At 37.2% G+C, this 15,586-nt stretch overlaps 1 protein-coding gene across 11 annotated transcripts in view; it reads right to left on the reverse strand.

The window, feature by feature from the left end:
* Positions 1-15,586, reverse strand: part of PDE10A (phosphodiesterase 10A) — a 665,278-nt gene that overhangs the window by 49,164 nt on the left and 600,528 nt on the right. For all 11 annotated transcript variants that reach the window (XM_021936902.2, XM_021936910.2, XM_021936903.2 and 8 more), the window contains 4 exons: positions 11,868-12,010; positions 10,736-10,819; positions 8,251-8,401; positions 3,889-4,044 (listed from right to left, as the gene is read on the reverse strand). In XM_021936902.2, coding sequence (XP_021792594.2) covers positions 3,889-4,044; positions 8,251-8,401; positions 10,736-10,819; positions 11,868-12,010 — 534 coding nt within the window. The remainder of the gene's footprint in view (positions 1-3,888; positions 4,045-8,250; positions 8,402-10,735; positions 10,820-11,867; positions 12,011-15,586) is intronic.

Genomic DNA, 15,586 nt, shown 5'->3' on the forward strand with positions numbered 1-15,586 from the left:
ACAAAAACACTCAGGGAAACACTGATGGATAACGGGGAAAAGGTGGAAAAACAGACAAAATACAAGGAAGGCTGAAATTGGGATGTCAATTAGGGACGGTGCTTGCCACTTGGGAACTGTAGTGGTTAGAGGGGCCAGATTACCATTTACTAGAGACTCAAGTGAGTTTCCTCTCTGCTAAATGTCCACCATGACCTCTACACAGCAACAGGCCCCAAACACCACGAAAACAATCCTGATGGCCAGCATTAAGACACAATGGGAAGCTCAGGGATGCAGATTGACCTTCTCTGCAGATGGTCTTGTATTTACCCTTACTTCGTGACTTAATCTCTTCCCACTGCCCACTCAACATGGGATTATCTACTGCATCCCTATCACTGTAACCAAGGTCAAGGCAAGCTGTGAGCAAATACAGACTTCCTGCTTTTCTCTACCATGAGTAACGTGTGTGTGTATGTGCGAGTGTGTGTGTGTGTGTGTGTGTGTGTGTTTGTGGAGGGAGATGGAGAGAGAGGGAAGGAGGGAGAGAGAGGGAGGGAGGGAGGGAGGGAGAGAGAGAGACAGAGCGATTGAAGGATAGCTTTTTCAAATCTATTGTAATATTCTCCTTGCTTGCTGTTGTCACTGTGTTAGCTAGCAGTATTCTCCTGAATGCCCTGCTTATCCAGTAGATACCACTGGCAGCCATACTGAAAGCTGGCACTCAGGTTGGCAAAACTACAATAAGCAGCCACATATGCAACACACACCTGTGAAGATGCCTGATGGGGAACTATTTCCAACCATCATACACAAAATTGCTTATGTTGTATCCGTCTGTGTGACCCAAGGATGGGCAGTGCCATGCTCACAATCATCTGTGTGGCAATGCAGATCAAGAGAGCAATGGGAAAAGTCTCTTGTGGATAAACAGAAGTATCACAGGCATTCATATCATGAAACTACATAATGTTCTATTTTAATGACTGGAAGTTGGAATTTTTAACTGTTACCCAAGGATAGCATCTTAATTAGTCAAGCTTGTAAGTGTCTTTTGATGAAACATAAAATCAGCAGCACTTGGTGGTAACAGGATGGAGGGATGGGAAGATAAGGCTAAAGAAGGGAAAAATGGTGACTCTAAGGTCATCAGCCTGCTTTCCTGGGTCAATGAGGTTGCCACCACAGAGATACAAAATACAAAAGGCACCTAAAGTGTAATACCAAAGCACAATTCGGGCCATACGGAATACGGGGTTCAGGTGCTTGGGCAGAAGTCCTATTGAGCACTAGGCAGAATCACACGGGTCTGAGAGTCCTCAGGATACCACTGTCAGTTAGAGTCACGGGTGTGCCAGGTGGTGGGCCAATGAGAAGAACAACGTGAGGGCCAAAGTCAGGGAACTCAGGCCTTCCTCACTCTAGACTGTGAGTTCCAGAGGACAAGGATTTGTGGTTGTTCTATTTATCACTATATCCCCAGTGCTTAAAACATGTGTTGGCAAATAGAAGGTGCTCAATAAATCTGTTTGTTATTAAATTGAATTTCAGGGACAAGTTAGATGAATCTGAAAAAAAAAAAAAAAACACTCAGAGAAGTATCATGAGGATTACTGCAAAATCAGCCAAGAGCACAGACATTTTCAGAAGAGGAAGACACTCTTTCCTGAATATTCCTGCTCATGTAGATTGGGCTGTCTGTTTATGGCTTCAATATCATTTCTCTCTGGGCATAGCTCAAATTGAAGGGATTTGGTCAATCGAATACATAAATTTGTTTTCAAACTGGTAGTGCTTTTCATCTTAATTTGCAGCAATCCCGAGTTCTTATTCCCAGCTTCTGTTTTTGTGGTGTATCTAGTACCTTATCTTCTCTAACTAGGAGAACAAATTTGCCGTTATTATTACTTCACCAATGACTGAAATTCCAGCACTAGTATCTGAATCTATTCTCCCACTCCTTTTTGAATGCCAACAGCTTACCTGTCTGAACTTAACTTACTGCCATGAGTTCCTGTTAGTAGTTCTCATCTTTTTTAGGAACACTGCCTTAAGTCATCTGAAATCGCCACATCGCTGAGGGTTTGCCAAACTGGAGGCAAACCACCCTAAACATCCATTTTTTGATGTCAGCAACTGGGCCAAGTCTTCCCAGGGCTTAGGTGGACCTGGAGCCTCCCCATCCCCACCCACCTTGATGTGACTGCTATATTACAAGGTTTATTTTTTATTCTACTCAGTGGCAATAAACTTCGCAAATCTGGTCTCCTTCAAAACTAATCCTATTGTATTTAATACAGGCTTTCTAAAGAAACTCTATACTGGCTATTGAAATTTAGCTGTGATTAAACTGGTAGCAATGTTGTACTGTCAAATGCATGAATTCATTTAGGACATGGGATGCTAATTCAGTGACTCCTAATTATTTCTAAGTGAAGTTGCCCTGATGTTGTTTCTGGCGTTTATTCATCTTAGACAAATAAAGAGTCTCCACTGATGAGTGAGGTCAAAGTAGACATCAGCTGTCATGAAGTTTTAGAATGTTCATCCATTTACAGAAAGCATGTTTTACATATATGTATAAATATATGTACACATACATATACACACATGCCTTTTATCCTGCTTACATTTCTATGTATCCTTGTTTTATGCATGGACATATCTATGTAAACATATGTCATTTAAAAAGGAAAGAGCTGGTGTCAAGCAAATGACAGGAATGATGACTACACGTTGCTTTCAGGAGTCAACTGGCCCATGAGCAAGCTTAACATCAGCTGTCTACTGGGGATGGCTTGAAAATGACTAAAATAGCTCCATATCTGAAATACTTTTCACTTCTCCCCAGCAGGTAATTTGAAAAGCACCCAGAATCGAGTAAGGTAACCATTGACCTTCGTGGGACTGAGGACATGAGACCTGGAAGGTCAGTTTTGCTGGGTTTTAGAAAGGACTGAGCATGCAGCACTACCAATCACATGGACAGTTAAGTCAAATGAGGAGGCACTAAGAGAAGCCTTTGGGAAACTGAGGGGAGAAAACAAAATCCTGGCATTTAGAGGAGGCCTGGCTTATTCAACAGAGAAAAACTGCACCAAGTGGCAAAAGCTTTTCTGCTTCGCAACTTGCCTATGGCCAGTTACTGGCAGAGTCACTGTTGGCATTTTGCTATGACATCCTCAAAACTCAAAATCCTTTCCCTTAGACTCATGATTGGAAGACGTAACAAGGATTTCTCTTCCTACTTAGAGGTGCTGACAGTGAGGGGAAAATATAGGGCCCACTATACTTAAGCTGAACACAGATTATATTTTCTAAAATTGTTTGTGATAGGAATCAAATCATTATGATGTAATGGCTACCTTGGTAAGGTGAGTTTGAGAAAAATCATTTAAGAAAGAAGGAGCGCATATATCCCATGTTGAAGTGATATCTGTGATTGTCTACATCAATTACCAAGAACATCTTCAAGGTAATAAAATAAATAAACAAAACACACAATCTAAAAAAAAAAAAAGCCACAATGCCCTTAAAACCTTATATTTATCTAACTTTTAAGATTTACTGTTCAATACGTTCCAGTTCAAGAATATGATACTCTATAGAATTAATTGATTTAAATTACATAAAATAAGTAATGCTTTAAGGTTACATGTACTTATTGATATAATATTTAAAAAACAAATGTGAGTGCAAAAGATATATATTCAAATTCTTTGTAAAGGATTCTTAATATGCAAAAAACACTATTATTTAATGAGGACTATAAATATAACATTCTACAATAAAACATAGCTGTTGCTTTTAAGGAAGCCATAATGATCTTCCTTTTCCACCTCTGAAGTACCACTATCTCCCAGACAGCCGTTGAGACTGAGCGGGAGACGGTGTGCGGTGACTCACCTGGAGGATGGACACGGTCTGGGAGAAGTGGTGCTGCTCCATGGTGGAAGTGGAGTAGAGAGCTGCTAGAGGGTGGTCGAACTTCTGCAGGTAGGTGTTACTGAAGCCTCTGTGGTCTAGGTCATGACACAGACACGCAATCAGCAGTCCTTTGCGCTTTAAAAAACAACATGATGCAGACATGTTCAAAACACAGAAACACACATGAGCAGACTTACCGCTAACATTCATGTCACATTACTTTCTGGCATTAATATAGCACAAACATAGCATTCTGGCATAAAGAATCCTACACAAATATAGCAAATCCTTAGGAATCTTTGAAATTCCAGATAATCTAACTCATTTGTAGCCCCTTTCTTTGTTTCTCTGCTTATGAACGATAGTCAAATTATTTTTGAGTTTCTCTCTCAACTCTAGGAAAAGGTGCAGGAGGTATCAACTTAAAGGTATAAAGCAAATGCTCCAAAAAATTACAGATAAAGCAAATCTGCACAAGGAAAGAAAGGCCAGTTTCAGCAAAATCTATTTGATGTTATCTAACAATGCTATTGTTATTATAAACAATAAATATAACAGGTAAATCATATCGCATGTAAAAATGGCAAATATAAAGAAAAAAAAGGCAGAGCAGACTAATGGAAATTAAAGAAAATCAGGCTGAGTACAAAATAAACTAGGCAGGCACGCCTCATAAAAAGGCCAGGTGTGAGGAGAGACTTGAAAGAGAGGAAGGAGAGAGGCAAGTGAGTGTGGGAGAGGAGCACACAGGGCAGGGGAGCAGTGACAACATAAACTTGGAGGTGAGTGTGCCCTGAGACTTGGAGGATCAGGAAGGTGGCCAGTGGGGTCAAGGGCAGGGGAGGCAGTCAACATAAAAGGCTTATATTCTCGGTCATCGGGGGAACTATTACCACAGGGATTTTTTAGCAGAGCAGTGTTATCATTTTGGTTCTATGTTTACAAGATTATTCTGGCAACTGTGTTGAAAACAGACTCCAGAAGTATGAGAGATCAGTGAGGAGGTTTCTAAAGTAACTGAGGCAAAATATAATAGAACTTTAGACCAGGATAACAACAATGAAAGCTTCTAAGGGGTGATTAAAGTCTGGATGCGTTTTGCAGGCAGAACCAACAGGATTTTTTGACTGTCAGAGTGTGAAAAGAAAGGAGGTGATAAGGGGTCAAGTATGACCTCAAATGTTTTGGTCTTAGAAGCTGTAATGATTAGCATCAACTGATATGGGAGAAGTACAGGTGGAATGGGTTTGAGGAGAGAGGTCAGGAGTTCACATTTAGACTGAGGCGAGAAGTCTACTTGATAGTCAAGAGGAGATTTGACAAGCGGAGATTTTGTTTTGACAGGTAGCAGCTACTGAAGCCTCAAGGCCTGGAGATAGGCCTTTGCTAGAGAAAGTGCCCATGTGGCATTTAAGGCCACATGACTGGCTGAGCTCACCAAGGTTGTAGTTTGAGGTCGGAGGAGGGTCAAGGTCTAAGCTCTCAAGTACTCCCAATTCTAAAATAAATCATCCAGTGGGCAATTAAATACTTGATAAAAATTGAAGGGAAGAAAGAATCAGAACTCTAGAGGTTAAATCCTATTATAACAAATTTCATATGACGGTTTCTATTCTCTCATGAAGGGATATTGAGTGGAATGCAGGTTATGCCAAACACTGCTTGAAAAGATTGAAGTGTTTAAAGAATATTGAGAGACTCAATGTGTTAATAACAATCACAATCAGAATTTTATTTTGAAAGACAAATTATACCTGTAAAGGGGGAACAGACTGCATGTGTCTAAGTCTGAGGAAAGAGAAGGATTAAGAAAAAAAAACAACAACAACAAAACAAAAACAAACAAACAAAAAATCCCAAGGAAGGAACAGCTGGTGCATTAGCAGGAAAACCGAGTGCCGAATGTCCCGGGATTCAAGTGAAGACACTGAGGACTGACCCTCGGATCTTGCTGGGTGCAGGTCACTGGTGACCTGGAGCAGGGCATTTTCCGGGGTGTTAAGTTCAGAAGCTTGATCAGAGTTGTTTGCAGAAAGAATGCGAGGAGAGGATTTTGAAAGAGCCAGTAGGGTAACACTTACAAGGGGTTTACTGCAAAGAAGAGCTAAGTAACAGGGAGGGAGCTGAGGAGAGTGGCAGATCAGAGCATATTCTAAGAGGGAAGTAAAAACTGCATGCGTACATGCAGATGGCAATGATCCAGAAAAGAGGGGTGAGAGCATGATAACGGAGGAGAGAGAAGAGAGGGAAGCACTGGTAGGCAGTGCTCTCAAAGAGGTGGTGGCGACAGATATGACAAAGCAGAAGGGTCAGTGCTGGAGAGGAGTGTGAAGGTTTAAGAGAAGTGTGCAAGGCAGAGCCTGCTGAGGGCAGATGCGGACAGATGGGGGTGCTGGGATGGGAGTCGGCAGAAGTCCTCACGGGCGCATTTTTAGCGATATGCCTGCTTCTTTATCCTGATAATGCAGGACTGGTTTTTCCCGCAACATAATTGGAAGGGAAATCTCACCAGCAACCCCTAACCCCATGAAGTATCACGTTAACAATCATACTTGCCTGGCATTCTTAAGATAACTGAATTAATTATGTTGTTAATATCATTTTGTTTTGGGGTGGTTTCCATGTTTTATGCTGCTGTGTCATCATGATGTACCTGATAAGAAATCTCAAGAGTTTTACAATCTTGCACAATATGTAAAAGTTATCATCTTTCTAGTTTTTAAACTCACTTTTAAAATTGATGTGACCTTCAGTAGTTTTATTAAAGGTGTGCCAGAATCATACATCTGAAAATAATGTATAAATCACCCTTCTTAAGCATTTCCCTTTAACAAGATCAAACGATAACTTCTAATAGTTCTCTTAGAGGTTAAATTTCTTCTTTATAAAATATGTTTTAAATATTTACATATGTCATTTGGGGATTATTTTTCAGCCAAAACGATCTGATGTTTTGGGAAAATGTAATGATATAATTCCAGAAATGAATTAGGAACTTAAATGAGAGTCAATATGTATCAACAAAGTTTTTCTCACTTACCGTTAAATTTTCAACTTTTTGAATATAAATTGCAATGCAATTTGAAAGTATAATTTCTATAGTTCTTAAACTCATAAGGTGTGGCAAAATGGCAAAACAAGACAATGAAATTGCTTTCTTAAAAGGAATAGAATGGAGAAAATGCTGAAAGTCTCAACAATATGGGGTTCAATAGAAAAGGACTTTGTTACGACAAACAGGAAAAAAGGACCGATTTCATCTGGATCTTTTGGGCGGAGGTAATAAATAATAAATTACTGATGAGGTTAAACTCCACTTGAACTAACAATTGTTCTGAAAAAGCAACAAAAACTAGAGGATAATTTTTTATTCTTTCTTTAAAATGCTACTATTTTTTTTTTTTTTCCTAGAATGCATCTTTCGAGTTTTCCACACAGATTGTGAATTTGGTCCAATAGGATGGAAAAGGATAGGATGGACCTTCACAAGCACTGGATTCTAGTTTAAATGTGAATTTGAGAAAAGCACAATTTATGTATCACAAAGATAACAGCTCCTTTCTCTGGACAGTCATAGGTCCCCTAAAAGATGAGACCAGTTTTACAGAGGAGAGAAAGGAGGACTCCATCTAAGGTGTGAGCAGACACTCCCAGGATCAGTGTGGTCAGAGGGAGGGATATCCTTCAAAGTCGGGATTGTCCAGATGTAGAATCAGCATCCTTTGTGGCCACGAGTCACTAAGCGCTAAGCCTGGCTTTCAAGTAAGGGACTGTGACTATGGTTGACGAATGGAAGTGGCCATCTCCAATTCTAACTCTGAGATTCTGAAAGCTTTGGATATGTCACCAACTCTGGGTATTTAAAGTTGGGCAAATTAATTAAATATTTCAGATCCTTTGTTTCCTCATGCTAGAGGAGGTCAAAATCATTTCTGTCTTCACAGTATTTAATGCTCTAGGTTCTCAAATAGACAGGATACATCTACATTATCCAGGCATATAAGCAATGAATAAAATTCACTGTTTATATCCCTTCAGAACATTTAAGCTTTAACAGAGAAGGCTTTAATAGAGAAGGCTTTAATACAGAAGGCTACAAAATTAGTGATTCCTTGGGGGATATTTTGATGAGGTTAAAATTTCTTTTATCTACATTTCTTATACAAAATAATATGCTAAATGCTCGGGTATAGGAATCTAAAAACGGGATGCCCTTGATTTAGTAAGCCAAAATTTGTCTTGGAATAACATGTCACAAATCCATGTCATTAATGTGCTCCCGATACACAGTATTAAATCCACTGAGGTTACGAGAAACAGCGGTGAAGAGTGCATACCCACCTCCAGGTCTGTGAAAAGCGCGTGGTTGTTCTGAAGTATGGCGTACATGCAGTGTGCTACAGTGACCGCATGCTTCCAGTTGTGATAAGGAACCCGCCGATAGTTCTTCTTCACAGACATAATAAAACGACACAACTTTTCGAGCTCAAAGCTGCATGGAAAAGAAACTGTTATGACCGAAACCAGTAGAGAATCACTAGGTTGCAGGAGAACCCCCTAGTTTAGGTACACATATGTCTGTATCTTACACACTTACAACTCTAAAGATTTCCACCCTGACTGAATCCATAAGCACTGGAAACTCATTCACCAGTTCCTTTCCAGTTCTCTAGCCAAAAAGAAGAGAATAAAGACTCTTTTATGGTACCTGTTGTGATATAGTAACTGTCCCACCGGCGAGAAAATATCAGCATTCGTACACAGTCACCTGTCACCAGCCCTTATGATTTTCTTTAGTTATATGTTCATTTCCTAAACCCCACAGTGCTCAAAGGACAACAACCCAGCACCATCTTGCTAACAGGTATTTTGAGCTAATATTTGCCAAAAAGAATATTTAGACTCACAAACGGCAAATATGTGTATCATGAGACTTTTCAAAGCAATTCCAAAGTATTAAGTTTTATTATATACTAAAATTGTTAAGTCCCAAATGAACATATCCAAATGCTTACATAGTATATAAAATAATGTATATTTTATTACACATATTGTTATACTATGTGTTTATATTATTATGTACTTATACGTATTTAAGACTCTCTAAACTCTCAAAATAGACTTGAGACAGCTTAAAACAAAAGCATATATAATACAAGGCTCTCTGAAATACCAAGGAGGTCGAGAATTCATAAAAACTTAAAAATATATGTAACCTGTGTTTTTCTCCACTGAAAATTTTCAAATGTATTTGAAGTATAAGGTATGGCATTTTAAGAATTCCAACTGGTCAAACTCTCAACTGCATTCTGAGAATTAACTGGAGTTAGGTATCCCATGTGCATCCTTTTGAAACACTAATTTACAAAAAGTCACAGATAGGAAAGACATAGACTTCAAGAGGAATGACAATTAAGTTCTAGAGAAACTAAGAGGTTCTATAAGACATTTAATTCCTAAATGAGTAAAAAAGAGCAAAAGAAAACAATTCCTTGCATTTTAACATTGCATGTTTACACTGTAAAGGATCAGATATAAAGTCAGGAAAGGCCTCTAGGACAGCCAAATTGGGTGGGGAAAAGATTTGCAATGAAATGGTGCCATAATTAAATTACTGACAAAGTACCACACTTTGAATAAGAAGACATGTTACTTTTTGATCTATTCTAATAGATACATGATGGCAGGTTGAAAGTTGATGCTATTTACACGTGGTATTCTAAACATTTTTTAAATTTTTATTATACTTTAAGTTCCAGGGTACATGTGCAGAACGTGCAGGTTTGTTACATAGGTACACATGTGCCATGATGGCTTGCTGTACCCATCAACCCTTCATCCACATTAGGTATTTCTCCTAATGCTATCCCTCCCTTAGCCCCTGACAGGCCCTGGTATGTGATGTTCCTTTCCCTGTGTCCATGCGTTCTCATTGTTCAACTCCCACTTATGAGTGAGAACATGCAGTGTCTGGTTTTCTGTTTCTGTGTTAGTTTGCTGAGAATGATGGTTTCCAGCTTCATCCATGAAAGGACATGAACTCATCCTTTTATGTTTGCATAGTTTCCATGGTGTATATGTGCCATATTTTCTTAATCCAGTCTATCATTGATGGGCATTTGGGTTGGTTCCAAGTCTTTGCTAGTGTGAACAGTGCCGCAATAAACATACATGTGCATGTGTCTTTACAGTAGAATGATTTATTATCCTTCGGGTATAAACCCAGTAATGGGATTGCTGGGTCAAATGGTATTTCTAGTTCTAGATCCTTGAGGAATCACTAGACTGTCTTCCACAATGGTTGAACTAATTTACAATCCCACCAACAGCATAAAAGTGTTCCTATTTCTCCACATCCTCTCCAGCATCTGTTGTTTCACGACCTTTTAATGATCGCCATTCTAACTGTCATAAGATGGTATCTCATTGTGGTTTTGATTTGCGTTTCCCTAATGACCAGTGACGATGAGCTTTTTTTCATATGTTTGCTGGCTGCATAAACATTCTGGTCAGTAGTAACCCCTGTCTCTTTCAGTTACACCGCCCAATGAAATCCTAGCCTCTGTTTTTATGAAAGCTTTTTGGATTTGTTTTTTAACCAGGCTACAACCACGTTGCTAGAGCCCCAGCAGAAAATCTGAAAAGGCTGCGTGTTTGTACAATAATCTCAGCCCTTTTTTATTTGAATATTTAGAAAAAAAGTAATTTATATATGCAATATTTTAAAATAATTTCAAACAAAGATGGTGGTGAGGCATATATGTAGAAGGAGGAAGAGGTTATGTCACCCAATATTTCAAACAGTAAATTTTAAAGTCATTCATACCAGGATGTCCCACAGGACCGATGAACCATGTAGACAAAAATTCCAGGCCACATGTTTTCAAAAGGACCAATGTCAAAGTGGAATCTGAAATTTTAAAAGGGCAGTTTATCACTAAAGGTAATTAGAATAAACATAATAAGTAAAGAAAATAATTTAACTTTTTTGTACCAAGGAGCTAAAAAGACACTGGGAGCTCAGCCAACCCTTTTTCTGCCTTCTCAGCCACATCTCTCTGGTACTGAAAGATTTTCAGGAATAAATTCCACATATTTATTCCCTTAGAAATCTAGTCCAATATCCAAGTTATTGATTCATTTTCTATTAATCTGTTTAAAATGATGCTTCATTTGTTATCAGAGAAATTAAAAGAACAAAAAGGTGTATTACAAATATTAGATACATATACAATTATAGAAAAGGGGGGAAAAGCCTTTTCAGAAGTATTTTTGGAGTTGAAATTGTTTTATCTCCTATTTTAACTGCGATAATAATTTCACTAATATAAACACCAAAGTTATTACCTATTTTTCATTTGCTAATTTAGTTACCCACATTAGACTTGAATTAACGGTATGGTATAATATATACTATAATTTCAACTGTAAGGCAAATAGTAGCTCTAAGTCACTTCTGAAGGTTTCCTATGTAGATACTGTTGGCTTACACTTATAATGAACACACAAACGGCTTCTAGTAACTTAAGTATCATAACATAGGATTAAAAAATAAAGTATGAAAGTCGAACTATGACAAAATTCTTGAATTTAATTTGGAAGTTTAAATTTATAGGGAAATGAGAACTTTTTGATATCTTATGTTAAATGCCATTTTGAGTGTCAAATATTAAATGGTATAAAGTATGCAACAGACTAATGAGAAATGCTAACATTTCGGTTAACTCATTTCAAAACTGAGTTCAGATTTTCTTTTTTAAGGTAATGAGATCTGGCCTTTATTTCCAAATCCTCTCATATTACCTGGAATCACTTTGGAAGGAGAAAATGGCAACACATGAAACTCCACATGTAATACGTGTATAATAATTGTGACTCTAATTCTATAATCTGTCTCACTTTAAGTTCAATTCAATTAAAAATCGTTCCTGAAGAAACTGACAAAGCAACATACTTACAATTCAATTTCTTTGCAGAGACGCACAGGAAGGGTAAATCGCATGAGGCCTTGCCACTCTTCTGCAGTACAAATGCTATGGTAGGACAGCTTTTCCATTGTTACCCGGTAAATGCACTCTGAGTGGCGAATTCTATGATACATCTAGAAGGCAAATCCAAAAAAAAAAAACCCCAAATCAAAATAATATTTAAAATATTTTGTCACTGAAGTTCAGAATTTGCTATTAAAGAATCAGAATTAGAATTAAAACCAAAGTAGATTTATTATTATCCGTATTTCCATATGCACAGGGATGTGCACACATGACTTTGCAGATTCAAAAGAAATTATTTTTTTTAAAAAAGATGGTATCTCTGCTTTAAAAGTTTTCCTCAGACATCTCTTGGTAATGAGGTTACTTGCCATTTGTCTTCTTTAAAATGCTCTGTATTTCTGTATTTTTAAATAATAAAAATTAAACACATCCATTTTATTATCAGAAAATGAATATTAGTATTTTTAAAGATCACAAAAAGATCTAAGGTACTTCTCAATCTATTACAACAAAAACTTTAATTACTACATTTCACCTGCGCATCAAATTCAACTTCCTTGGGAGGGTTTTATCACAACATTTCCTTCTCTGGTTTTTAGTCTTGACTGTATACTTTTACTATTCTTAACAGGACTGAATTTGGGGTGTTATTCGTGTTCCAGCAACGAACTCACATGAGTAACACAGGTTTGCATTCGTCAGTCATAGACTGTGTCCATAAAGTAGGTATATAAATTGGTAATTACATTGGAAATGGATAGGTACATTTTGCCATCCTATTAAGTTGAAATCTTGTGTATCTGTATCTGTTTGCAAATGTTTTACAAATAATTATAAATTAATATGTGAGATAAAATAAAAACATGCAGTGGAGCCAAAGGAATGGGTCAATATTTACTCTTGTGAATGATTAAATAGATGAGATTAATTAGGAACTGTCTGAAGCAAATTAATACTGAAAACGTGGTGAGAAGCTAGAGTAGCTTTTGTAACATTTTGCATTTTTAAAGTAACATTTTCTACAGGCTAGCTCACCATCTGTAGGTCAGACTATCCAGTCTACATAAAAACACAAATGAAAACTGGGCAAGGTCACTCACCCCTGTAATCCCAGCACTTTTGGAGGCCCAGGTGGGTGAATCATCTGAGGTCAGGAGTTCAAGACCAGCCTGGCCAACATGGCAAAACCCTGTCTCTACTAAAAATACAAAAATCAGCTGGGTGCACGCCTGTATCTCAGCTATTTGGGAGGCTGAGACAGGAGAATCGCTTGAACCTGGGAGGTGGAGACTGCAGTGAGCCAAGATGGCGCTACTGCACTCTTGCCTGGGTAACAACAGTGTAACTCTGTCTCAAAAGAAAAAAAAAAAAAAAAGAATGAAGCTAAATGGGTCAAGAGTGAAGATATTTTCTTTATTTCATCATTTAAAAATATTTAGCTTCCTTCTTGGCGATCTCAAAGTCCTCTCGGTCTAGAGGTTACTAAAATGTTTGATTGTGAAAACCCTATCAGTAAACAAATGGTGGCAATGCAAACCCAATGAATGAATACACAGTAATTACATGCACACAAACTGTACTCATCTATTATTTATATTATAAATAGAAACTAAAAACATTAAAATTAAGTGGCTATATTTTTAAATATTTTACCTACTAAGTAAGTCTTTGTTCTTACTAAAAAATTAGGTATTTTTAAATGAAAGTACTATATTTAAATGTTATTAATCATCAAATGCTTTCTGTAATACTTTTGGAGATAATGATTTAAGGGATGGTTCAGTTTAATTTATTTCGGTATTTAGATTTTCAGTTATACCATTTAAGAAAGGTATTCCTTAAGAAGTATGTCGATCCAAATGGAATAAAGGCTGTATTGGCTGTGGCTAACACCTATAATCCCAGCACTTCGGGAGGCAGAGGCAGGCAGCAAGACTAGCCTGGCCAACATGGCGAAACCCTGTCTCTACTACAAACACAAAAAAATTAGCCAGGTACGGTGGCACACACCTATAATCCTAGCTACTTGGGAGACTGAGGCACGAGAATCATTTGAACCAGGAAGGCAAGAGGTGGAGGTTGCAGTGAGCTGAGATTGCACTACTACACTTCAGCCTGGGCGATAGAGCGAGATTCTCTCTCTCCAAAAAAAAAAAAAAAAAGGTTGTATTGGCTGTTTTTAAACATTACACTTATATTTTTGTTTCCTAACTACTAATATGTTTGGTTGAAATTCAAACGCATTTCCATTTTTCTTGATGTCAATCAGTTGACCCTGCAAACTAATCAGCTACGTTTTTATATATTATCAAAAAGCATTCAAAATCAATGAAAACTCTTTGTGGAGATTTGTATCAGTTAAAACCTGCTTCGTAAAACAAAATCATTAAAAATTCAATTTTAAAGGTAGAGAGAAAAAAAGGGGGAATAAAGAACAGATAAAACGCATAGAAAACAAATAGCAAGATGGTGGATTTACACCAAACATAAAATCTGAATGGTCTACACATCATAATTAGAAATCAAAGACTGTCAGATTGAATAAAAAAGTATGGGCCAACTATATACTGCTGACAAGAATTTTACTTGAACTATAAAGACACAGAGTAAAATTAAAATGATGGAAAAGATACACTATTTAATACCAGTCAAAAGAAAGTTACAATGACTTTATTAATAATAACAGGCAAGGTAGAGTTCAGAACAAAGACTATTACTAGGAATAAAGAAAATCATTTCAAATAACAAAAGGGTCAGGTCATCACAAGAACGTAACAACCCTAAGTACGACACACCTAATAAGATAGTTTTGGTATATAGGAAGCAAACAATGATAGAACTGCAAATAAAATAGACAAATAGATAAATCCACAATCAGAGCTAGAGATTTCACACTGCCCTTTGAACTGAACTACTCATATATCAATCCAATCAAAATCCCAGTAGGCTTTTCTGTAGGAAATTAAAAGCCGCTTCTATAATTCATATGGAAATTCAAAGGACCGAGATTAGCCAAAATAACTCTGAAAACAAAGAATGAAGGTGAGGAAATTATATTGCCTAAACCCAATTCTTATTATAAAGTTATAGTAACTAAAGCAGTGTGGTTCTGGCATCAAGGGGCACAAACAGATCAGTGGAACTAAAAACAGAAATAGGACCACACACACGGCCAGGTGATTTTCAGCAACCTGCAAAGGTAAGGCCATAAGGAAAGGATAGTTGGTTGATTTAGCAAGTGGTGCTGCAACAACCAAATATCCAAAAGCAATAAATAAATAAATAAAAACTTTGACCCTTACCTTGTACCATAGGCAAATATTTACTCAAAATGAATATACACTTAACTATAGAACCTAAAACTATAAAACTTCTAGAAAAAAAAAAAACAGAGGAGAAATGTCTTAAGGACCTTAGGTTAGGCAAGTATTTCTTCAATACAATCTTAAACATCATAATGAAAGGCTGAATTATCAACTGGACTTCTTCAGAGTTTAAAACTTTTGCTCTTAGAAAGAAACTGTTAAGAGAATGAAAAGACAAGTCAAAGGCTGGAAGCAAATATTGACAAATAATCTATGTGATAAATGAAAACGACTTGTATCTAGAATATATAAAGAGCTACTAAAAATCAGTCAGAAAACAAACAACCACAAACAAAAGATGGACAAAAGATTTGAGAA

The sequence above is a fragment of the Papio anubis genome, chromosome 6 (assembly GCF_008728515.1).
Source record: "Papio anubis isolate 15944 chromosome 6, Panubis1.0, whole genome shotgun sequence".
Lineage (NCBI taxonomy): Eukaryota > Metazoa > Chordata > Mammalia > Primates > Cercopithecidae > Papio > Papio anubis.